This window comes from Serinus canaria, chromosome 12 (genome assembly GCF_022539315.1).
Source record: "Serinus canaria isolate serCan28SL12 chromosome 12, serCan2020, whole genome shotgun sequence".
NCBI classification, from domain to species: domain Eukaryota; kingdom Metazoa; phylum Chordata; class Aves; order Passeriformes; family Fringillidae; genus Serinus; species Serinus canaria.
Window position 1 is genome coordinate 4,605,491 of NC_066326.1, and position 26,189 is coordinate 4,631,679.

The 26,189-nt window shown below is 46.4% G+C and overlaps 1 protein-coding gene across 2 annotated transcripts in view; it reads left to right on the forward strand.

The window, feature by feature from the left end:
• Positions 1-7,690: 7,690 nt before the first annotated feature.
• Positions 7,691-26,189, forward strand: part of FRMD4B (FERM domain containing 4B) — a 131,320-nt gene continuing 112,821 nt past the window's right edge. The window contains exon 1 of one of the 2 annotated variants that reach the window (XM_050979269.1): positions 7,691-7,723. In XM_050979269.1, the coding sequence (XP_050835226.1) occupies positions 7,706-7,723 (18 nt within the window). In that variant the 5' untranslated portion in view covers positions 7,691-7,705. Of the gene's footprint in view, positions 7,724-15,163; positions 15,222-26,189 lie in introns of those variants that run through there. The other variant, XM_050979270.1, reaches the window with a different exon arrangement.

Here is a 26,189-nt window from a genome sequence, read left to right on the forward strand (position 1 = left end):
GTCCTTCAGTCTCCCCTGCCAGTCCTTCAGTCTCCCCTGCCAGTCCTTCAGACTCCCCTGCCAGTCCTTCACTCTCACCTGCCACCTTTGCACCCATGCACAGGGAGCACCTTCACAGCATTGGACAAAGAAGTCCCAGTTCCCTCAAAACTTCTGTTTCCTGTAGAGGGCCAGAGAGAGATGGAGGTTTGTGTCTCCAAGGCATCTGACAGCTAAAATTCACAGAAAGAGTCATGAGCTGCAAGCAAGGCTCTTTTTTTTTTTTTTTTTTCCTGAAAATGTGAGGGGAGTTATCTGAAAATATTCTGGATTTAAATTTCCTGTGTTCTTTTTCTTCCTCCTGTGAAGTCTTCCTGACAGCCTTCCCTCTCTGATTTCAGAAGATCCCCACAACCCCAATTCTGAGCACTCTTTCAGCTAATTACACAGCTCCTCTCTCAATAATGTAATCTCTGTTAATAATTTATGAAATATCTTTGAGTCATCAGACCAAAGAGGTCATACAAAGATAGTGACTGTGAAACGGAAAATGTGTTGTTCGGTTGCTTAATGAATTGCAGATGCATGCCCATAACTTGGCAAAACTGAAGTACATCACATTTTGGGGGACAATAAAGCCTTGAAGTGGATTATGGATTTATGACCACAAGCAAAGCTACAGCATAAAAAAATATTGTCATTGCCTAAATATGCAAATATTCCAAGTATTCAGTAGGCAAGAGGAAATGTCTGCTCTTACAAGCTATTTGCAAACTAATGAAAATGAACTTTTCTGCATTATATGATCACGGAGCATGTAAAGAGCAATTTGTACTTCAGTGGGGATACTGTGGATTTCTGATCTCAGGGTCTGTTTTATCAGCCCTGTGTGATTTGCAGAGTCCATGTTTAGTCCCACCCTGAGCTGGGCTGCCCCTGGCCAAGAGATGAATGAATATATGAAGATTTCTGGAGGAAGGCTGCATTTTCAGTCAGTCCCAAGGGTATTCTAAAGGCAGCATTCCCTTCCCTAGCTGAACGGTCTGTGTTGATGACTGTCCCTATTTTGTAGCTAGTCTGCAGGGTAAAGCTGTGGCTTTGGACTCTGTCTGTCTCTGAGGATGCTGAACACACACCTTGTGTGTCTCTGCTGTCCAGCACAGCCAGCCAAGGACAGGGATGTGAACCAGGAGGTTCTCAGCTCGTTCAGCTCTGGGTAAATTGCTCCAGCCACACACCCTTGTTAGCCATGCCAGGTGATCAGGCAGCAAATCTGGCTTCATCACAGTCCTGTCCTGCTCACTGGAGAGTGAAGGGAAAAGCACGGCCCCCACACTGGGATTTGAGGATGAGCAGTTTCATGGAGGGCTGAACCTGCTGGGTGCCCTCCCAGGGACAGAGCTTCCTTCCATCTGGATGAACAAAGCTTTAAGGACACAACTTCACACTATGGAGCATCAAAACCAAACACCATCTGTGTCACAGGGCTGTGATTTATTTACATTTCTCACTGAAGCACGGCACCATCAAAGCCACAAACACAGAAAGCCCCATCTGCTGAGGCACCTGGGTGTGTGGAAGGGAGACAGCCACCAACAGGCTCAGGTGGTCACTGATAAACCATGTCTGGCTTTTGGGGAGAAATCACAGGTTTTCCCCTGTGTTACTCTTTGCCACAAGCAAAACCCACTCCCTGTTTGCATCAGTGGAGGAATTTCTACCTCTTAAACCTGTGCAGGGACCTAATAGAAAAACCATGAGAAGACAGCAGAGATTTGTGCCATCTCCACCAGCTTTGGTGTCCACAGACACCAGAGTGGCCTTTGCTGGTGATGAGCATCCTGGCAGGAGCAGCTCTGCCCTGTAAGACAGAGGTTGGATCATTTGGGATGAGCATTTATCACGCACCCACAGACCCCACTCAGAGCTTCTTAGAGCTCCCCAGGCAATGCTGTCTGGCTTCCCAGCTGTTAATTACTCATGTCTACTGTTAATTAGCTGTCTGCAGCCGGTCCTGTGACAGCCTGGGAGCCTCTCCCCATGGGCTTTGTTCTCCAGCCCTCCCAGCTCCCCCTCCCCAGCTCCCAGCCAGAACATTTCATTTTAGTCATGGTGCCAGAGGCCAGGCCCCGCAGGACCTTTGAAATTAAACACTGTATGAAGTACAGTGTGGAGAAGAGGGAGGAGAAAGGGGCAATTTCAGCTCCTCAAGAATGCAAGTCGAGAGCTTTTGTGATTCCTCTCAAAGTATTTTTTCCAACCAGCCACAAATCATGTCCTTGGCTGTCCAAGGGAACTTGTCTCTATGATGGAAATTTCCACACTTGCCTTGCTTTCTTTCTTGCTCTTTATTGTGGCTTTGCTGCCTTCAAGACATTGTAAACAACTGAACTTTTACAGAAAGAAAGGGGTTTTTTTGTTGTTGCAGAAAAAGAAATTCATCCCTGATTCGTTAAGTTTATCCAGAGTAAATTCTCCTCTTGATATTTGTAGTTACTGGGAAGCAAAAGTTCTCCATTCAAAGACTGGGTGATTGAAGACTCATCAAATGCTTTTCAGCAAAAGAGGTTCATCACAGGACACATTTCCTAGAGGCATTAAGTCTGAATTAAATTTCTTTGTTAGGATGTTAAACAAAAATAAGTGGTTTGGAATTTCAGATAACAGCTGTGAAATAGTCTGGGCAAAAAAAAAAATAAAAATACTGGGAATAATTTATTCATCAGTTTCCACCTGCAAATTGCCTGACAACAGGTTGAGTTCTTACCCAAATGTTATGGTGATTGTTAAAACATTACAAAATTATTTTCACAAATGTTTCTTGCTTGGTAATTTCCTGGTGACCCAGTCACTGTAGACATTTGAAATTCACATTCCAAGCCCTTCTGAGGGGATCACAGATGGCAGGAGCAGACCTGTGCTCTGCTGGCTGAGCACACCTCAGGTTCCTGCTGCAGTTGTCCTGATGGAGCCCTAACCATCCCAAAGGAATCCAGCTGATGCTGCAGGCATGTACACTGCTGTCCCTCTCCAAATTAGGCACATCTGCTCCTAAATGATTCTATGTTTTATGACTTTTGTTCCTATGAGGCCTGAATGAACTCCTCTTACAACAGCTTTTCTTTTGCCCTCTCCCAGATTTTCCATCACTGCCTCTTAAAGCAAAGCATGTCCACAGTGTTTCTTGTGCTCTCCACACCCCAGAGCTCCTTGTCCCCTGTCACTTCATGTTCCTGCTTCCCCAGGAGTGTAGGCTGGAGGGTTTAGGAGTCATTTCCAGGCTGTGTGAGGTTCAGAACCTCACTGACCCAAATGTCTGGTGTTTGGAGGGCTGGGAATTGCAGGAGCAATCCCTGCTCCATGAGAAATGGCACAGAGAGGATTTTTAGGGCTCCTTGGAATGAGAAACAACAGCATACCCCAACATCCTGCTTCCCTTTGCAGTGTAGGGGCAGAAGATCTTTTAGCCAGCTCCTAAATCAGCACTTTTGAGGCAGCCCAAAGGCTGCTGATGCACCCTGAGGTGCTGTGTGGCAGTACCAGCTGTGGGTTTCTCTGGGTCTGGGCTGAAGACACTTGAGGCAGAAATTCATGTAGGGACTCAGGTGTTTATTATTTCCTATCAGTAAAACAGTCTCACTGCTGGGAGTTCTGCAGCTTTTCATCAGAAGGCACCAAATGCCCAACAATCTCTTGTTCCAAGGGCTTTCAAGACTAAACTGTCCAATTAAGGGCTGACACCTGGATTATTTTCCCTTTTAACCCAATAACTGATCCCACAGAGCTGCAATGGGGACTGTTCTGCCCTATTACAAACTGCCACCCAACCCATGGAGAAGGAAGAAGAAGCATGAAGAAGAAACTCAGGACAACACCCTGTGCTTTCCATCCTGCTTCCATCCACAACACACTAAAAACCCCAAAACCTCAATTTCTCACCAAGTGACACACCTGCACTGCTCTCTATCATCTATTTCACACTTTTGTGGATTCCAGTCTATCTTGAAGTCCAGGAAACTTTCTCCATGGATGAGTGTCAAAGTCAGAGCTCCCCTGGGGGTCAGGGCACCCCAGAGCAGACAGGGAAATATTCCCAGTGCCCTGGGTTTGCACAGTGCTGTGTCAGCAGCCACAGCCTCCCAGGAGCTGGCTCATGAGCAGCCTGCAGCAGGGGGACCTTGGGGGGCTGCAGAGGTGACCTGGCAGTGAATCAGAGACATTCCCTGGTCAGGATGTAAAACACCTTTACTATCTGCAGAGCCAAGTGAGAGGGGAGAGCAGGGACTCATATCTCTGCAGCTGTGTGCTAAATGAATTACAGGAGAGTGTGAGGGAATAACACTGGAATTAAAAGGCTTTAAGATAAGATGGAAAGTGGCAGCTGAGCCAGGAAGGCAGGATGGAAGTGGAAGGGTGTTTACATCAGCCAGCAAAGCTTGGGGGATGCTGAGAGCAGGAGGGCTCCTCAATGCCATGAAAAACTACTCTGTGGAGGAAAGATAGCAGCACAGCAGAGGCCACACTGGGGATTCCTGCAGGAATGCTTTCCAAGGGGCTGGGGGAGAAACACAGAGATGTTTCTCTGCTGTAAGGTAACTTAACTCCAATGCTTTTAGTGGAGCTGTGCCATAAGATTCAGCCTGCTGCCACTGGGCTGGTGTCAGTGCTGGTGCACGAGGAGGGAGATGCTGCAGCTCAGTTCCCAGCACAGGCAGGGGCTGATGCCCAGCTTTGGTCTGACTAGTTTGGCTCAAACTTTGGAAGGTATGGAAATACCAGCCTGCTTCAATCCCAATAATTCATGGAATTATCAGCACAGCTGGATGGCACAAGTGTCCTGGCAGTTCCCCCAGCAGGCATTGAGGGTGCCTGGCCTGCCTGACCTCCACCCCAGAGACAATTTAAATAAGTTAATGGATTGAACTGGATTGTGCTGATCCCTTTATATTGGCGTCGTGGGCCATCAGCTGTCAACAAAGGAAAATCTTAACAACGTATTTAAGGTGCTTTGATTTTGTGGGTAGAGCTGTCAACAGCACTAAAAAAACACCTTCTGTCACAAAATTAGAAAATTGTGGCCCAAGAAACAAAATGCTCCAAGGCCATGACAACTGGAATGGTTGTTTGGGCTTAGCACTTATTAATTTCAGAAGTGAGGGGAGAGGGGAGAGGTAAGAAGGCAAAACTAATGAGAAAAGGGTGCTGCATGGGTCAATCTTGCATGGAGGGGCAAGGGATGGTAGAGGAGATGCCCAGTCCTGGCAGGAATTGAGTGGACACCCCCTGGGAGCAGGGGTTAAGGCAGGGACCTGCACTGACATGTGAACACAACATGAAAAATCACCTCTTGCAGACCCACTTGGCAAGTGGCTGGGGAAGCTCAGCTGTGCGAGCCAATTTGAGCTCAATCACTCTGTAAGAAATGGAGAGATAAATCATCACAATAAAACACAGCACAGAAAACCTGGGGGCTCCTGGGGCATTGGATCATTTGGCATTCTGGGCTCTGCTGGCACTCCTGGAGCCACTGAGGGTGTGCAATGCAAGCAGCTGTGGGGAGTGGCTCCCAGGAATGGGAAATCCTGAATGGCCAGATGAATCTATCCCACATTAAACCTTTCTATGTTGCCTGAAATGAGGCAGTTTTTCCCTGCATGGAATTATTTACATCACTGCTGTGCCATTGACAGCATTGTTTCCACTCTGCTGGTCCCTGTCAGAATGCCCCAGGAGCATCTGAAACACAAAAACAAGGAGCACCCTCATCTCCCAGCAAACACAGACAGAGCTGGCCTGTGGTAGGACAGGAAATTAAAAAACTCACTTTGTCATCTTCCAAGTGTGACACGACCTCTGCATCATGGGAAGAAATCCACCCCATAAGGTTAAATCACTGCTTATCTACTTAATGTCAATCAGACATTAAGCAGATTGACTGGGAGAGTCGATTTATTTATTTTTAAATGAGAACCCAAACAACTTAATACTCCTTCTTGACTTAATCTGCTGGTGGGCTGGGTATCCAATTTATTGTGTTTGTTTGTGTGTTTATGCCTCTCTTGGTTCCTGTGGGAGTGGATGTTCTGTAACTGGGCAATGGATGAAACCCACCCAGAGATTACCCTTGCTCTGTAGCCCTCTGCATTGGCTGCCCTGATTTTAGCAGCAATTTTTGGACACAGGCTCCTGTGGATTATCCACTTGCTCTGGTGAAAACAAATCAAGTTGCAGTTAAGATCAAGATACAAAAATTTCCATATCTGGAGAGTGAACAATTATTAATGGGGAAAAAGTAGCAAAGTGGCACACAGGTGACAGGGTTAGTCAGAGATTTGAATAAATGGCTCTGTGTGAAGAACTCTGCATTTGGGAACCTTTTATAGCCTAAGCAAGCAGGAAATGTAGATCTAAGATGGCATTCACTAAACACAACCCAAATTGTTCCAATGCTTTCACATGAAATTGTCATTTTCTAAACTGTAACATGTTAAGCACACCTAAGAATTAAAGCTGATTTAATACAACTGTAGCCCTGAAATGAAGGACAGTGAGTCACCACCTCACTTTTAGTCCTTTGGTCCAGGTTCCTTCCATGATGGGTGCAGATAAAGGAGGTTAAAGATGAACCAGCAAAGAACTGATGACAATTTAATCACTGGGGTGATTACCAGGTGGTAATTAAAGGCTTGCTGCTGTGAGATCCTGTGTACCTTCTGCATCTTCCCAGACAAATTTTATACTGGTAGAGGATAAAGTTTTCTGAATACGCAGGGTGGGATTTACAAAATTTACAATTTACAGGTGCAGGAGCCCAGGTAACTCAAGTTTTTAATGAGGCAGATGCTTGTGGGTAATTTCTGGATGCCCTGACCTGTTGTGGTCTAATCACAGATTTTGCTTGTTTTATAAGGTGTACAGGTGTAAAAGCAGACATAAAAATCCATCAAAACCAGTCTTCTGTGCTAACTTGCACAAGCCAGAAAACAACAAAAACTTCCCTCTGGCTTCAAGCACTATTCTCAATTGCAGGAAGAGAAGAAAAGAAGGCTGACTGACTCAAGTGGCCTCCCTGTGATGCCTCCCAGCTCTGTGAAGCACTTACAGTGCCCTCAAGTCAGAGGTTAAGAATCAGAGCTGGCTCTAAGGTTTTTGCCTGATGCAGTCTCCTGTTCCCCTGCCTTTCCCAGACACAGACATCTTCTGTATTGTCTAAATCCTCCCTGCCAAGCACTGTTCTGACCTCTTCTGCCAACCTGATGGACCTGGGGATGCCTACACTGTCATGAAGTAGAGAGGAATATTTGCAGAAAGTGCGGACTTTATTCCTGCTGCGGAACAGGCTTTAAATCCCATTAGGAAGAGACACAGAACTGGTTTAAAGGATCTCTGGCAGGGCTCTGATTAGCCTTAACCTCCCTCAGCAGCCCCACCCAGTGCTCCAGCCATTCCCGTGGGCCAGGAGCCCATTTAAACCCAGCCAGGGAGGCTCAGGTTTCCTCTTCAGCCATGTTGGAGGAGCAAAGCTGTGCCTGGAGCCTGCCACAGGGAGCCACCTCCCTGTTTGACCATGGCTCCATCTCCTCTGTGAATTCGCTGCCTGAGCTCTGGCTGTGGCCCTGCCTGGCTCAGGTACCCCAGGGCAAAGCCCTGGCTGGCAGCATCCCTGCTCCTGTGGTGTGATGCTCTGCACCATCCTCAGGGACCTGCTGGCCCTCTCTGCTCCCTGATGTTCTCTCTGCCAAAGGTAAGATCACCTGTGCCATGTTTTTCCATAGCAAACACTGTCCTGGTTTATTCTTTAGCCTCTGTAGAGCGTTTTGCCACCACTGCAGTGCAGAAATGAAATTTTGATGATGTCTTCCTGATGCAGTGTCAGGAGACATCAAGGAGCTCAGCTTCTTTGGGAAGCCTTGGTTTTTTGTTGAGGTTGTGTGGCTTATGTGGGTGGGATTTGAACCAGAGGATAAAAATGCTGCTTAAGTGTGGCTTATGGGAGCTTTACCATAGGAGTTTTTACTGAGGTTTTTTGGGGGTTATGGGAGCTTTTCTCTAGTAATTTTTACTGGGTTTTTTTACACTTAATGGATGGCTTTGTCTTCATGGAGCTACATGACAGAGTCACAGAATCAGCTGAGCTGCACGATGGACATGTCTGTGGGCTCTGTCCCTTGATATGTGGAGAGGCTGAGACTGTGTGTGAGTGTAATTGTAGAGTTCACTCCTTCACCAGAAGTCATTTCAGAGTAGCCCTGAAGAGCACTCTGGAGGCTGGGAGAGCTGAGGGAAGGTCAGTAAGTTCATTTTCAATGGGTCACAGTCTGAGCTGGGTTGCATTACTGAAGAGACAGAGCAAATCTCATGGGCTCAATGTCATTATTTCTCCTTGACACCACCATAACAAAACCCTTTGGAGCAGTTTCAGCTCTTATGATCAAATAAACAGGATCCAACAAGCAGGACTCTGTTTGTCAGAATTATGTCCATTGACCTCTGGTAATATTTTTAGCTGGTTAAATGCTTCTAGTGTTACACTGTTTTCTATCTTAATGTGTCTTCCTTGACTGGCTGGTGGAAAGGCAAAACAAAAGCCCTCACATAAACCCTCCATGCAGCCATCAAGATGTGTCTGACACTCGGCAGAGTGGCTGTGCTTCTGGTTTATGGCTGGCAAATGTGCCTGGAGATTCAAGTTCAAATGGCCCTTCTGCAGAAGCCTCAAGCTCTGTCTCTGATACATGAAAGCCAAAATAAGGGTAAAACAATTCTTTTCTTGAAACATCAGGAAAAAACCTGCCAGCCCTTCCCTGGTGATCAAACAAAATCACAGGACAATAAAGTGGTGGAGAACAGGGCTGTGCACATTGTGAAATATTCTGTAGAAAGAGAAGTTGAGGTGAAGTGCTGAGAGCATAAAGAGCATTTTGGAAGGATCCTTTCTGCCCTGCAACCCAGAACTACCTCTGAGCCTGTGTGTGGTGGCTGTCCCTGCATCCTGCCCTGCCCATCCTTGAGAGCTGAGCCTCCAGCTCACCAGTGCTTCAGGACTGATGAAGAGCCCACCAGACTCTCCTTTTTGAGCCTCCTCTACTGCTGTAGTCCTTGCTGAGGGTTGTTGGTGTTTGGGTCGCAGGTGATGCTCACAATATGAAGCTTAGCAAGGACTGAAAAGGAAAGTAAGTCAAGTCCTGGAGGTATTTTGGGCTGGAGACACACAGAGGGGATCTGTGTGGGAGGATGGATTTGTGAGGAGGAGTGGGACTCAGGAGTGCAGCTTTTTGGCTCTTCAGACTGTTCCCATTTCTTACCTTTGGCTATTTCCATTTATAAAATATAAGGGAAGCTGCTAATACTAATGTATAATTTTAGTAATGTGCTTCTGGATCTCCTGAGGAGAAAAATGAGCAGTGGTTTGGTTTTTTTTTTTTAATACTTGGTGATGTCTCTAGATCCCCTTGGCCCTAGAAGGCCAGATTTTAAACTGTTTGGATAGGGAACAAATTGGGGAATTGTTTTTTAAGGGCAACTTTAAAAAACGAATGAATACTTCAAAGCATTCTGAATGCACAGATTTGTCAGGAATATCAGTGTAAAATCTTTCTACCAATTAGAAATAAATACCCAGAGCTGCAGAGGAATGCTCAGAAGCAGAATCTGAGGAACTGCTGGATGCAATGCTGTGGTGGGGGGAGTGCAGGGTGGCTGGACTGAAGGGCTGTAAGGAGCCACTTTGTGTTTCTTTCCCTTTGGTAACCTGCCTTTAATTCTATGGAATCAGGAATAGGATTGCTGAACAATGAAGTTCAGAGAAATGCAAGAAAAGCCCAGCAGATTGTGCTGTCAGCCATCAGAAAAAGCCTCATTTCTGTCAGAACAATTTTAGTGGTAACAGGAGCCACAGCCATGCCTCCAATGAGGGCATTACTGCTGAACACAGAGTAAAGGTCTCTGAGAGCATGTGTAGGACCTGGCTGGGTTTCTTATCCTTTTCTCCTGAAAGGCTGAACTGCTTTTTATTGAGAAGCACTGGAGAAATTAGGGGCCTAGAAATCTAAACTTTGGAAAAAATCTCTGTCTCCTTTTGTAGAGCTCATCTGCAGTCTCTGAGCTCAGCTGTTCTCAATTCTGTGTGTAGGAGACAGGATCTCATTTGCAATACCAGCAAAAAATGGGGAGATGGAACAGGTTATGGAAAGCTAAAGGAATGGAGGTGCAGGGTGATGGCATGGGTCAAGCTCAGACTCACTAAGCCAATTTTTATAGAATCACAGAAGGGTTTGGATGGAAGGGAGCTGAAAGATCCACTCATTCCACCACCTTTCTTTAGCCCAGGATGCTCAGAGCTCCGTCCAGCTGGGTCTTGACATTTTAGGTGTTTAAAGTTGGGTAAAGGCCAGAAAAGACCATCACAAGTCTCTCTGTAACATGGGAGACTAAAACTGGCAGTGGGACCTCGGGTGTGTCAGACTCTAGGAGAAAACAAATTACCAGGACTAATGGTGTTTACAGTCATTACCAATTCTAATTGCCTTTACAGTATTTGAGAAGAATATCTGTGAACAGTGCCACATTTAAATGAAAAGTAAAGATTGTACAACAATATTTAAGAGGTCTACTGTTGGACATAATTAGCAACCCTGTTTTTTCCCATATTTAAGTAATGTATTTATGTAGTTTAATACCTTAGAATGACATCAATGTATGTAAATTTAAGGCAAAGGATAACTCAAAAATTAATTTAATATATTGAATTTATAATTTAATATATGTGAGCTTGTCCTAGGAGTTTTTTAAAGCACCAAAAGGAAACAATCAGAAAAATGTAGGTAATTATTGTGGACAATACACAAAAACCTACACCTGAAAACAGAGCAGGATAATGGTGCAGACATGGAGGAAGACACTTCAGCTGTGCCAGGCTCTGTAAACCTCGCTGGTGCAGATATCAGGAGTGCACTGGTGCCCCAGTGAAAGCTGAGATTAAGCATCTAACAAATGTGTTTGCTGAATTTGGACCTTGGACTTGAATCAGGACATCTAAAGTTGGCTTTACAAAGAGCTTCTCAGGACTTGGAGCTGCTGGTGTATTTTTATAACACCACTTTGTGTGCTTTGGCAGTTAAGGTAAATGACATCATTTTACTCTATCTTTCTGCATTTTATTTACCTCATTTCCTGTTCTAAAATACACAAATTTGACTACTCAGTGATATGAATCTGAAAACAGAGAAAAGCCAGCAACCCCTTGTCTCCTACAATGTTCACTTAAACTACATCACACCCCACAAACAGATTCTGCTTGCAGAAGGTCTTGATGAGGAATCAAGGAGGATTCTCCAAAGATATTTTGGAGAAGCAGAGGAAATCCCCTCCCATCCTTCCTGCTTTCCTTTAATCTCCTTTTGGAATGGAGGGAGGGTTGTGCCCAGGAGTGACCAGGCTGTCATCCCCACTGAGCTCTGCACAGCCACCTGAAGCTCTTACTCCAGTCCTGGGGGCAGGAAAATGGGAAACCAGTTTGCACAAGTGAAATATTGTAAAACTAAGACTTTGCTGCCCAGCTCAGCAGACCTGTTTTAAAAGGCAGGGAGGGAAAAACCTTATAACTGGGAAAACATCTTAGATGAGAGCATCCAAATTTTTAATTGGGATTGAGCAGCTTTTAGGATCTTCACATTCTGGTTTAGATTTGTAACACAACAGGTGGCTTGTGGCATTCTTGGAGCTCCTGTGAGGTGGCTGTGGGAATTTGGAGCTGACCACAGTCTACCTTGAGTTGTTTCTAACACGTTTTGTGCCCATACTGTAAAGGTTTATGAATTTGAAATGCCACCACTTGGATCCCATATCCCATCCAAGCTGTTTGCTCTCATCCTCTTCAGGAGGTTTGTGCTCCACCTCAGCACAGCTCCAGCATGTGAGTGATCATCCTGGTGTTAGGATAAAATCAGCCAGCTTAGCTGAAATCAGCAATAAAAGCATTTGGAGCTAAGCAGGGTGATTTTTGTCTGCGAGTATATTCTGTATTTTCAATTGGGCTGCAAAGAGGGGCCTCCAGTCATGGCAAGTAGTTGATTGCTGGAGTGATTATCATCTTTTTCCAGCTCCAGAGGAACCTGAAAGATGATTTTTGGTGTCAGCAAAACAGCAATTCTTCCTCCTACATCCCCCCAAAACTGGGTACCTGCTGGGTGCACGTTGGCTGTGCAGAGGCCATGAAATACAGCCAGCTTGTGCCTCACCATTCCTCAAGTGATTCCTCACTTTAGGATCTGTGAATGTCAGTGCCAGGCTACATAAACAGCTTGTCTTGACTGGGGTCTCCCAGAAGAATGCTGTGATGGGTTGGACTAGCTGTTCACTTAGCCTGGCATTGCACTGTTCATCCTAAATAATAAATGCAACCCACTCTGACAGTTTGTACAGATTAGCAGCAGTGGAGGATCTCAGCAGAGAGGCCAAGTACCTTTTAAAACATTAATATTCCTTCCTTGCTGTAAAGGGATCTGGAAAGAGGTATGGTCAGAGCTGGGTCTGCCTTTCACATAAGGAGGATAGCAAAATTCAGCTCTTTTCCCCAGTCTGACTCATGTCCACAGCCTTTAGAGATTTACTTAGGGAGTTGATAATCCAAAAAAATGTTTCACGGCTAGGAACGCAGGGATTCTGTTTCAGACTGCAAACCCTCAGGAAACAGATACATACATGTGTTGACTAATTGTGCTGCAAAGCATTCAGTCTCTGGAGTTTTGAACTCTGTAAATAGCTGTTGGACAAGGAAGGCAAAAGGACTTTGTTGTTGAGTCTTACTTTGAGTTCTGCTCCCCGTTACGGACCAGAAGTGAAATTTCTCACCAGACCTGAGGCAGCTGTTGTGAGCTGTAGTCTGAGCTAGCTTGGTTGAGAGAAGAAGAAATTTTTTTTGCTGTGAGACCCCAGGCAAACCACATCTTCAGGTTTCTCTCTCTCTGTCCTTTGTGTCTCTGGCTCTCTGCTCCTGAGGGCAAGAGCTGCTGTAGATTTGTCAGACACTTCCTACAGTGAGGTTCTGCTGAGGGTTGGTGTCTCAGGGTCAAGTGCAAAGCCAGCAGAGGTTACTCAGCTGGAGAATTTTGCCCTGCATCCCTTCATCAATCACACTGGAAGGTCTTCTCTGCTGTTGTGCACTGCTATCACTCATTTCCTGCACGTGCTTTGTTCAGGTGCAGCAGCAGTATTTTCTACAAGCTCTTGGTTTTATTATAATACAACTATAAACCAGATAAAGAGCATTTATTTCAGCCACTATAAATACTGACTGACCTTTTCTGCTCAGAGGATGCTTGCTCCTCTGCCTCTAGATTTTGATTTAGGATTATTTGTGGAGGGTAAATGGATGCATACATCACATCAAAATATCTGTCAGTGTAATTTCCCCTAACGAAGTATTAGATGCAGGAAGTAGTGGCTGAAGTAGTAGGCAGTGATTTCTTGTGATATAGAACAATCTTTTTAGGGATAATGCATAGTAGTTGTTCATCTGTAGTACAGAGCCTGCTGGGAGTTGGTGGTTGATGGTATCTGGAAATCAGACAGGGATGAGACTACTGATACAGAGGTATTCATAGCTAAAATAATCTGGTATTTCTAGGGAGAAGATAAACTTTCTATCCCATGAATGTGCAGGAAACTTGTAGTAAAACAGGCAGAAGGGAACTGCAGTGTGCAGAAAATACAGGAGAAAGCTGTGGGTGTTGATGTACAATACCTGATGACCTAAAGCTGTTCTTGCATTGCTCTTGACTTGTGCCAGTTTGGAGCAGAAGAGGCAAACGTTGTCACCTTCCTGGCAGTGGGAAATACCTGGGATCACTTCTCAGTGCCCAAACCACAACCCCAGAGGAGCTCAAGGGAAGGAAAACCCCAGAAAAGTCAGATGGCTGCAAAACCCAGGCATTGGGGCCTTGGGGTGCAAGCAGTGATGAGGGAGGAGAGGCAAGAGAATGAGCATCATTAGCATGATTGATGCAGGAGTACCCGCAGAGCACGGAGAGATCATTGCTGTAAAATGGCATGGGTGAGACACAGCCAGGGAATGCTGTGCCATGGAGATGAATGCAAAATACATTCGAGAGTCAAGCTGTGTTTATTGCTCTGCTTTCAGAAAAGCACCAGGTAGTCTGGCACTGCAGTCTGTAGATGTGACAAATAGGAAGACCCTGTGTTTCTGGGGCTAATAACCATTATTTGATATAATTCAATTGCCCTGAAAAAAAATCTCGTTTTCCTAGGAGGCTATTGTAAGCCTCTTAATTTTGGTCATAATGAATGAACAAAGACTTGTGTGATTTCTCCACGAATAGTAGAATACTCATTCATTGCAAAATGTTGAGTGAATTTCTTTGCTACAAAAGTGCTGTTTTAGCTGCAGTGATTTGTTTTGTGGCATATACAGAACTCGCTATGCTGCTGTTTATTGCAAACGGCGAGCCTGGTTTATAGCACCGCTTGCCAACACCTCCAGTTGATCTGACACCCCCCAAACAATAGCCAGGCTGCGATTCATTACTTTAGGCAGCTCATTTCCATACGGTAATTAGGAGCCCGTTTGTAACATACCAGCATGGGTATTCCTGAACTCATCTCATTGTTCTGCTTCACATCGCGGGGATGACAAAGGCTCCTTATGAGCAGAGGTAGCCGCGTTTAGGCAAATCCAGCCCTTTAGCATTGCCCCGGAGAAATCACCATCCATCACCTCGGAGGACATGACACACGGCTTGTGTCGGTATTGTGGCTTGCGGCTGGGAGCAAAACAAAGGCAGGGGAGGATCCGCGGCGGCTCAGGGGGAGCTTTCCCAGGGAACTGCCGCTGGTGACCACTCGTGTTGGTGGCGAGCGGGGCTGGACCGTCCCTCCCCGTGCGGGCTCCTGCCGAAGTTGAGGACCGGGATGCTCTAAGTTGCCGTGTCCCCTGCGCTGTCCCTTGCGCTGCGGGGAGGCGGCTGCGGCGCTCCGAGGGGTGAGAGCGGGGGGCACAGGGACACCCCGGCCCGGCGGGGAGCGGCTGCCCTGCCCGGTCCCCCCGCGGCCGGGGCGGAGCTGCCCTCGCCCTCCCCCTGCTCGGGGGGCAGCGGGGCCGGCGCTAAGCCCTGCCCCGCCGGGCGGGCGCTGCGGGTGGATGCGCGGGGGAGAGGCGGCGGGGCCGGGCTGGGCTCGGCCGGCAGCCCCCTCCCGGGCTGCCCGCGGCTGGAGCCCCCGCCAAGGTAAGGCTGGGAAGGGCGGTGCAGGAATACCCACGCTGGCATTGTTCTCCGAGCGGGATGCGGGTCCGGAGGGTGATGGATGGATGGAGGGATGGATGGGGAGCGATGTCCCAGGGTCCCCCCGCCGTAGCGGTGCGAGCGGGCGCATCCCCGTGCGGACCGCCTGGTTCAAGTTCGGGCTTTGGAGGAGCTCGGCACCGCCAGGAAAGCTAAGCCGGAGTCTTTCGGGGAGGGTGAAATTCCCAGTGGGATGCTGTGATGGGCTGAGAATCGCCGAGGGGAGCTGCTCTCGCTGGGGCGATGACCAGCTCCTGGCTGTAGGGGCTGAGAGCATCCCCGGTGTCTCTCACCCTGCCAGGCAGTGCAGACACACCGGTCTGGGCATCTGCCCCTTCATTCCTCTGGAGAAAGGAGTCGAGCAGCGCTGGGCTCAGCCCCGGCACAGGGTCCGCCAGGGATGCGGGCAGGCAGTCGGACAGAAATCCCTGCCTGCGGGCGAGGAAGCCTTTCCTCTGCCTTTGTTACACTTGTTTCCCTGCCCGGCTTGGCCTCGCGTTCTCCCTCTTGCCCAGAATAGCCCCTTTCCCAGTATTGTTCTCCGTGTGTTTCCTCTCGCCTCCTTCTTCCGCCCGCGGGTTCTCTGCAGACCTGATACCCTGACAGGCATCTTCCCTCTCCCCCATGGCATTTTTAACTCCAGATCTACCTATTTTGGGAAAATTCTCCTCTTTTTTAACCCCATGAGTGTTTAAATTTGGCTTGCATTCCATGGGTTTGAACTAAATTGAAATCAACTTCACTTAGGACCTGCTGCATAACAAGGATGAGATTTCTGGCTGCCTGGCACTTGGTACCCGTTTCAATTACACTGAGCACTGTGTGCTTTCAGACTGGGCTTTCTAACCTATCATTGCTAAGATATAGAATAAGGTAATACTTTACCTTTGACCTCACTGCTGCCTTTTTTTTATTTAGGTGGGACTAGGTGGGTCCTTGGCTAAACGAGCACAGCCTTGCTGAATGCAGCTGAAAACTGCTAGTGTTGAATGCATCGCTCTTGGAAACAAGTTTGAGAGTGCCAGAGGGTGAGATGCAGGAAGAGAGCAGGTTAGGAGCTTGTTAGAACAGTGTCTCCAACAGGGTCCAGCCCTCACCTTCTGTGCTGTGTTGGTTTTCAGGCACAGATCCATAGGAAAGTATTTGTGTCTCTGCTGGAACAGGGCAGAGCACAGCTGCTGCCAGGGGGGCTGTTGATTTTTCCTTTAGGGGATTGTGTTCTTTAAGCACTGCCTTTATTTAGAGTTTTGCCTAATGGGAAGCAAAGAGCAGCTGAGCTCATTCTTGTAACTTTTGCTGGATTCCCAATAGCTGCAGTGAAGCAGTCAAGGCTTTAATCAATTTTTACTTGGCTGTAACTTGGGAAATCTTTGAGCAGCCGCAGGGGCACTGGCTGGAGAGCTGGGGAGGACTGCAGTGCTTTAGTTATGCCTGCCTCATACAGAGGCAGGAACATATGTTTAGAAAAATGTATGTAATTTCACTTGTGTTCTCTGCTTTTTAAAAATTACTTTCTTGGAGCTGCCCCTTTTCCTTCTTTTGAAGAGCTTGTTTGCAGAAGTTACCAGTGCTTGCCTTAGATTTCTCTTTCCTGCACCAGCATGGATTTCAAGGATTGGGCTGTTTTACAGGGAGATTCATCTTGCTGATTCCCTTGGACTTTCATGGGTGCAGCTGCATCAGACTTGATCCTTTTAGTTTGATTCTGCTGTACTGAACATGTAAAAGCCCTTGTTAAGTTTGTTCCTCAGCCCATTAGAAATATACATGTCATCTTAGTCCAGAGAGATTGTACAGAAACCTTTCAGTGTGTTAACAAGCCCTGGAATTCCATAATCATGAAAACATGACAGGAGTGAACGAATTACTGAGGTCTAAGATGCAGGTGACCATTCTTCTGTGGTTTCCTGTGGCAATGCTGGGGTTGTGCTCTCTGAAGCTGGGTGTTTTCTGGGCAGTGAGATGAAATTGCTATAGAGATCCCCAGAGTAAAGGTTGTAAATGCATCTCAGCTACAGAAATAGTGGCTCTTTCCTAGACTTTGTGCTATAACATAAAAAACCAGAACTCCACACACCACCTGTGACTGATTTTTCAACGTGTGTTTTATATCTCAGTCTTGTGACAGTGTGGAAGTGAAGTGTGGTGGGAGAACACTCCTGTGAGTGTGGCTTTGCCACCACTGTGGGACTCTGCTGATGTGGCCATGGCTGGGCATTCTTGGTTCAGGCAATACTGCTCGTAGTTTCTGGTAATTAAAGCAACAGAAGGTAAAAAGGAGGCCCACTGCAGGGCTCACATGATTCTGAAAGGGCTCTTGCATATTTTCTGTATTCTATTTTCTTCCTCCAGTGCTTCTTAGCATTGAGTGAATGGCAGGGAGGAGGGAGGGAAGGACCTGGATAAATGGAGTATTCTGGGATCCAAGAACTCAGTTCGTGCCTGTTACACCTTCCCAGGGAAGTGGTGGGCCAATGTGTCAAATCCATTTGCAAGCAGTAGTGTAAATTAAAGCTGGGGGATAAGCAGGTTAGAAGGTTAATGAGATGTCTGAACTTAATTGATTTTCCATACAAATTGGCTATAATGTCTTTTGTTTGCTTTTTTTCCCCTCCCAGGATGCTGTGTTACAGCAGTTACAAGAATATGAAGAGTAGCAAAAAGGGAGGGGGGAGTGGTGGCTGTTTGGAAACCAAGGAAACCTTGGTTGTACTCCCCAGAGTGGGCTGATGTGTGATTTTGGGCACAGGAAGGGAGCTCTGAATTAGCACCCTGCACTCCTGTGTCTTCTGGGACTGGGTACCATGGACTTGGTGATCACTGAGCCCTGCACAGCTGAGTGCCCTGGCTGTTGTGCAGAGCTGCTCGATCCCAGGGTTCAGGGAACACTTTTATTTAGAGGTGGTGTGGCACAGCCCAACCTGGGAAAGCCAGTAAAAGAGGAGCTATGATTTGTGTTGAATGATTTCTGGGTCCTGAGCTTGTCAGGTGGCATCCCCAAGAGGGTGGCACTGCTTTCTATAAGCCTGGCCTGGCTGTAATACCCAGAGGAACAAAGCTGAAAGGGATGTTGACTTTATTCATCTGACTGAAAGTGCCTGACTTAACAATGAGATCATGCTCAGGCCACTAATTTTTGGATTTTTCTGTGTAGGTTTTCATTCCAGTTGGGAATATATTTGAGTTACTGGTTGGAGCCAGTCCAGTTCCATGGGTGAGAGGGGCTGAGACCTTTCCTGCTCACTTGGCTCCTGGACAGGGCTGGAGCTGCCCAGTGCCCCCTCCAGTCTGTGCTGGTTTCAGGGGACAGGTCCAGCTCAGGAGCAGCACCAGGCTCTGCCTGTCTGAGTCTGAGCTGGGTGGCACAGCCAGCCCAGAGGAGTGGCACACCAGGACAGGAGCCAGCTTTGGTCACCCCTTAAAAGGGTGCCACGGAGAAGGAAAGGCATTGTGTGTCTTGGTTGCATGACAATAGAAGTTACAGCTCTTCTTGAGTTTGTCTGCTGAGAGAACCATATGGTTAAATCACATTTCAGACCTTTCCTCTTGGATTATATACCAAAACATAAAGAATAAAATAGCAAATTCTCTAAGGGGCTAATACTATGTTTTGACTCCTGTTGTGTTTATTTCAAAGTGGATTATCACAGTGAAACAGTTTTAGTGCTTAACATGAAAACTGATTGCAGAGTGACTGTGAAGAGTTGCCTGCAGACAACAGCTTTCATAAAGCAGCTGTATTTTGATTTAAGGGTTTCTGAGCAGCTGAGGACAGCTGCAGAGCACACCCCACTGCAAGGGAGATAAAGAAAGATCAAGGTTTTTAGACCACCATATCATCACAAGGAGGACTGATGGGAGGCTTGGGCTTGGCACCTTGACATTTGTAATCAGGCTTCAGATAAACCAGCACATGCCATATGCTGCAAGATTGGGCAATACTTAAAACTATTTGCTGAGAATGACTCAGTCAAGAGGGGAGGGTAGGAAATAGGTCACTGGACATCCTTTACATCCTTATCTTGTGCATGTCACCAGTAGTGACAATGTGTGACAGTGCTTAGTTGTAGGAACAATTCCTTGGCCAGTTTGGAGCGTGCATATCTTATGTTTTGAACAGGCTGAGCAATTTGCCTCCAATGTGATGTTGAAAACCCAGGGGCAAAGCTGCTGTTGTTTGGTTGCAGCCATTTCAAAGCATTAAGCTTTCCTCTTGCCCCAAGTCATAATGCATCAGTGCTTTCAGCAATGGTTAACTGCTCTGTGCTTAAATGATATAGGTTAGAGAAAGGAGGGATTTTTGTTTTCTTTTGCTATTTAGAGCAACACAACAAACATTTAAACCATGATTCCTTCAGAATTCTAGTAATTTTTGAAAAACATAGAGTGCACATTGAATACATGCAAACTGTAATTTTGGTCCTTTGTTTTCTGTGTGGACTATTTACAGGGCAGTGTCAGGAAAGGAAATTCTTTCATGTGATGGCCTCTTTGTTTAGAGCCTAAACTCTCAGTAGGTCAGCTGTATGTAGAGCTGAGAGCAGCTTCAGATTTTCTACAGTTGTCAAAACTTCAGTGCAGAAGAAGGGGGATGCTGAAGGGGTAGAAGAAAATACAGTTCTACTGGGGTTATCTGTCAATTTAACAAAGTGTTATGAAAACTGTTGTCCCAGAGTGTTTGCCAAGATGCCCCAGAACTCAAATGTATGAAGGCCTGAACCAGCCAGGTCCTTCATTCCTCTGCCAGGACAGGATTGATCACTGCTACACTCTTCAACTTTGAAGCTGAACTTTTTCAGACCCTTGAGGTATGTGTTGAGGTGGTGTGGTGGAGCTATTGAGCCAGAAGAATCGTTTCAGCTCTTACTTGTTGGCCTTGGAGAATGCAGGTGATCAGTTACTGCAGTTATTGATCAGCAATGATCAGTTCCAGTGGCCACAGCCTGGCCAGGCTCTGCTGTGTGGCCATGCCTTCCCAGTGGGAGATGGGCATCTAAAACCCTTTAATATATGTAAGAAATGTAGCCCTACAGTTTTTCTCATGCTAATGTCTGAGCTATCTTTAGTTCCTTTGAAAGAGAGTTCCATGGGCTGGTTAATCTCCCTGTATATAAATCTCTTTCATACAATTAATCCTTTATTTTTTTCAGATCCCAGTGTAGGGAAGAGATGGTTTAGAAATAAATCCATTTACCTTGTGTTGCATTGGAAACAAACCCAGTGTACTTGAAAGCAGAAACAAAGCACCTACACAGACACATTCTTCTGCATGGTCTTGGTTATTATTGCTGTGTGGTGTCAAAATAAAAGATCTCATAGAAGGTTTCTGTCTGCAAAGAACTTTCCAGGAGAGAGATGGTTTTCAAGGCTTTCAGTCCTGAAAATTCCTATGGAAAATCAAGCAACAAAAGATGCAAAATTGACAAAATCTTCACCCTCCTGGTGTGAATGGGAATCTTAAAACCAGAATTTGGCCTGGAGTTTTAAAGCAGTACCTCACTGGAATACTATATTTAATGTGCTTTTAGAGATATGAAATTGCAGTTTTACTGAAATACCATCTGCCAGGTGTTCCAGCTTTATGAATAAATGATCTGGCTGATTTTTTCCCCCTCTTTGAAGTGAAGGATAAGATTAGGAAACAGATGCCTGGAATATTCAATTATTTTTAACTAGTATGTTAAACAGATCAGCAGAAGTTGGACATCCTTTCCCTTCTTTCCCAGCCAGTCCTAGAAGCACTTGGAGAGACATTAGAAGTATTTGGGGACAGAGACCCCTTTGTCCAGTTTAGAAAGAAGCCTGAAAGTAATAAAAATAATATGTGGATATTTTGGGGAGTGCTTTCACTGTAGTCAGCCTGCCTTGGCCCTGAGAACACAACACAGAACACAAGAGCAGAGGCTGTTGATTTGTAGTCAGAACCTGTGGAATAATTTTGCCTGGTCATGCTCATTGCATTCTGTGCTTGGGTTTAACATAAGGATGATAGCTGTAGTGGGAGGATGCTTTGGAACAGGAGGAAAACTCAGGTTGGAAAGATGGAGAAGGGTCTAGACAAACAGGAGGAAAGGAGAGGAGAACAGTAGGTGTAGCATTCACATTCTCAGAAAAAAATTCCTTTGCCCAGGATTTTTCTCTTGGGAAGCTGAGAAGCCTCAGAGAAAAGAAAAACAATTCTTATATCATTTGCTTCTCCTGTGTTTTGCCCCTTTGGATTATGTTAGAGATTGTTCACCCACAGGTGATTGTTTCATTGGATTCTGCTTTGAGTTGTTTTCACTCTTTGGCCAGCCAGGGCCAAGCTGTGTCGAGACAGGGAAAAGTCAGGAGTTATCATTATTATCTTTTTAGCATTCAGTAAATATCTTTTCTGTATTCTTTAGTGTAATATTCTTTAATATAATATAGTATTATAAAGTAATAAATTAGCCTTCTGAGAGCATGGAATCAGATACATAATTCCTGCCTTGGTTGGGGCATTTCCCTGCAAATCCAATAGCCAGGCAGAGTCATTGTTATGGACTGGGCATGGCACAGAAGGAGGCTGCCATCTGAAATGCAGCCTTGGGCTGAGACCACAGCACACTGAGGGGTTCTGTGTGACAGAATTCCTCTGGAGGCATTGCAGTGCTAAATGTGTAGGTTATGGGAACACAGGTCCCATCCATCTTCACAGTCCTGCTTGGATGTTATGGAAAGCAGATGCACACATCTGGTAGCTGTTGTGCAAGGGGCTGAGTCCAACCAGGGAAGAAGGCAGTTCTTGTAAAGGTAAAATGTCTTATAAATCAAAAGAAGAGGGGAAAAAAGTAGGGGTGTGCATGTTTGAGATTAAACATTGACATGCTCTATCGTGGTGATAATGATGGGAAAATGTGTGTCTGGAGCTTAGGAGGATCTGCAGTTTCCCTCTAGTGCATGGAGAGTGCTTCTTACTTTCTTCTCACACTTTATCCCTACTCTGTCTTAGCTTAGACTTCTGTTCCTCATTTAGAAAACAAACTGCAAGCCCCTCTGGATTGCAGATCCAGCAATTTAAGCATATTTAACTCCCCAGACACCGAGTTCCCTCTTGTGCATAATACCAAGGAAGTGTCTTTGTTTGCAGGAATGCTGCCTGACAGCAGGGCCTGGCTAAAAGCAAATTTTAAATGACCAAAATCTTAATAAACTCTCCCAGTAACATGACTACACCACCTAGGATAGCTGCACATGGAGCAGAACTGAGAAGCGTGGGAACTGTACAGGGATGTACTGCAGTAGGAATCCTTCTAATGGGGACCATATTACTCAATTTTATGGTAAAATAGACCAAGTGTTTCAAATTGCTTGTTTCTGCTCCACTGTCAAAAAAGCTTAGCAGAGAGCTCGCAGAATCTAACATTTTAGCAGCTAAAGCACAACTGGCATTGATTGTAAGCATCCTTGTTAGTGGGTTGGAGAGATGTGGATGTATTGTGTAGCTAATGCAGATTCTGAATGCCTGGACTTGGTTCATCCTCCTCACTTCCAAAAAAAAAAAAAAATTTAAACCAAGGCAACAGAATTTCTTCTAATATTGCTGCTGTCTCAAACACCTTGAAAATCAATTGCATCTTTTTCTGGTTTAATGGTCTGTACTGTTGTGTAGAAGATAAAGGTTACTTCTCCAAGCTTTCCTAAACCCTTCTCCAGCCCCACCTGATTTTGCTTACATGGGAGGCAGAAGTGGGAAGCTCCAAGGAGGTGTCTGCTTGGCAGCCTTGAGGCTGATGCATTATCTGGCACAGAGCTATGTGCTTATCTGTCAGTATTTCCTAGTGCTGACCATGTGAGCCTGCCTCTCTTGGCAGCAGCAGAACTCCTTTCCTGTGTTCTTGCCTTCATTGCACTCACAAGAAAATCACTGTGAGGATCTGCTGGAAACGAGAGAGGAGCCATCTAATGATGAGTTTCCATGAATCAGAGGGTGAAATGAAGTTGAGGTGTAATTACGTTGTGTTGGTTTGGGCCATTCAGGAGACACCAGGAAACTTGACCAGCTGTTTCTGTAGGTGATGGCATGAACCTGATAAACACACCAGAGTCAAGGTTTGTTCAGTTTATCCCTTAGATGATCCCAGATTGTCACTGGGGAAGGAGAGAACACCATGAGCTTCATCAAGTCAGCCTGACAGTGAAGGGAGGGAGGAGAGGAGGGGTGTGGGCATACTGGGGGTTACTGGGGTGACAAAAGACCTTGCTTCTCCTGTGCAGCCCTTGCTCACTTTTAAGGGTTTTAGTGACCACTGCTTCAGTACTGCACACAGGAGTGTTGGTTTTGGATGCACTAGGAGTGGTTTTTAGAGAGGGAGATTTCTTGATTGTCCACCCCTAGTCAAGGGAGGATGTGGGTCAAAGCTGTGTGTGGGTTTGGAAGGGAGGAGAAGGGTCTTTGCTGTGTGTGGATAAATCCATCTTTAACCCTATCTTGGAGTACTTTGAAGGTTTCTTGCTGTCTGGAGTGAACTTGGCTGCTGACTCGGTTCTTTCCACTTTACACACAGGGGAGCTGGTGTTTAGACTAATTTTAACCTACTCATTCTCAGCCTGAACCTCTTTTTTCAAGCCAGTGTGAGCAGCTTTGATGCTTAATGACAGAAAGTTCTGTTAGCAGTGCATTAACATCTTGTCTTTCAGTAGTTGTACCCTGTCAGAGCATCACATGCCTGTTGGGGCAAGCTACACATCTTCTCCCTGCCTGAGAAATCCCTTTCCCTGCTCCAAACTCCTCCAAGATACTTGAATGAAGCCTGGGCTTTGCAGCAGCTGAGACACAAATGTTTATTCAGATAGATTTGAGTGTGTCATTTTGCTCTCCTCTCCAGCAGAGCTGTGTGGGCTGCCAGTGGCACCAGGAGTCAGACTCCCAGCTTGCTGTAGCAGTTGTTGTCTCCAGCTCTGCTGTTGGAGTACAGAGTGGCAGGGTGTGCTGTGTGCCAGACTGTGTGTCTGCCACTTCCTCTGCAGAGCTGTGCTTGTTTGGTTTTGTTTTTGCAGACTGGTGGTGCTCTGTAGTCCTGTCCTCCTAAAATAAATTGTGGTGGAAGGGAAAAAAAAAAGAACACAAGAAAACCCAATGGAGGGAGAAGAACCATGGGTGGGACTGAGCTGGGGAGAGCAGGCAGAGGAGGGAGCAAAGCCAGCAGTGTTCAGTGGGGAGCAGCAGGGTGGAAATGCTCCAGGGAATGAACTGCCTGGCACTGCACCCTTAGAAACTCACCCAGGGAGTCCAGGTGAGTGAAAGGCAACCTGAGATTCCAGTCTGGCCATTGTTGTGCTGAGAGGGTGCAGTGCTGCTGCAGGGCTGGGGAGAAGAGAGCTGTTTGCTTTTATGGCTCTTTGTATCAGCACAGAAAGCTGTGCCATTCCTTGTCCTTAGAGGATGGGCTTGGGAGAGGTGTTCTGTTCCCTCAGCTGTGGAAGCTGCAGGCACAGATGTGGCTGCCCAGGGTGGGAGGCTGCAGCCTGGGACTTGGCTCCTGAGAGCTCACCAACACAACTCCTACATGATGAGTCTTTCAGAGATGTGCCTTAAGGAGGCTGCAGGCTCAAACCTCTGCTTTGAGGTGCCAGAAGTTGCATTTAATTTTTTTTAAAATGTGTCAGTAATTCCTCAGTTGCAGTCCAGCCTTTGAAATCTTGGATGCTTGGAGTCCCTGATAACTGAGGTGTGTTGGCCTAGCCAGGTGTGTTGTAACAGCTAAACAACACTGGGCATACTTTACTCAGTGGTGGAGCAGGTAAGTGCCCTCAATGCTCAGCAGGGAGGTGGGAGGAAGCAGAATAGAGGAGGAAGGTCAGAGACTACAGCCTGACCCATCTGTGTTGTCCCCACACCTGCCCAGCTGCAGAGCAGTGGGGTCTGGCCCTCACCCCCCCAGATTTTAGGTATGAGCTCCCCTTTACCCACATGGGTTTGTATCCTCAGGCTGCCAAGTGGGGCTGTGCAGAATTGCCAGAAGTCAAGAGGAAATGGCCAATAAGCTGTTTGCAAAAATGTAGATCCTGGTTCCTTTCTCACAGGATTAGTCTTGAAATCAGGAGGAGGAGATGGAGCCAAGGTGTGAACTCCATTTAGAGCACACTGGTGGGTCTAACACAGCATCTGCCTGTGCTGTGGGGATGTTCCTGCAGCAGCCTGTTCACCCCACTGAAAGAAAGAGTCAAGTAGATTGTTTTACACAATTTACTGGAGAGAATAAGGGGAAAATGGGATATTTGTTCCCTCTGAGCATCCTACAGGACAGCAGGGCATAGGGTGTATTTTACAACCAGGTGTCCTTGTGCAATATTTGGTACTAAAGGGCTGCCAGAGCTGCTTCACCAGGGTGCCAAGATCATAAAATGGTTAAAGTGGTTAAAATGGATTTCCTTGGCTATTTATCACTTGTGCCTGTCACCTCCCTCTGCAAAACTTCTTGGGGTTAAAGCATCACTCTGGGTACCATTGAGAGCAGTGCTGAGCCTCAGGAGGTGCCAGGTTTGTGCTGCAGGGCTGTGCTCTTGCAGGGTTTGTGCTGCAGGGGTGTGAGAGCTCTGGATGGAGGGCAGGGGGATCTCAGCCTGGCATCACCTCCAGCTGTTCCACCCAGCATTCCCAGTCCTGTGCCCTGGGGCCAGCAAACCACAGGGCCTCTCCCAAGCCTGGGGAGGGGGTTCAGGGCTGCTGCCCCTCCCAGAGCAGCCAGGAGTGGAAATTCCTGTTTAGAGAAAAAGATGTCTGATAACACTCTAGGTAGTGCTCTGCCCAAAGCAGCTGATAATGCTTTTGGAAAAGAATGAAAGGTTTGGGAGGAGGAGGAGGTGGTGTGTGATGAGGAAGTTTGTAGCAGATGAATGATAACATCTGTGTGTAGTCTGCTTTCTTCCTCTGGGGCTAAAACAGGT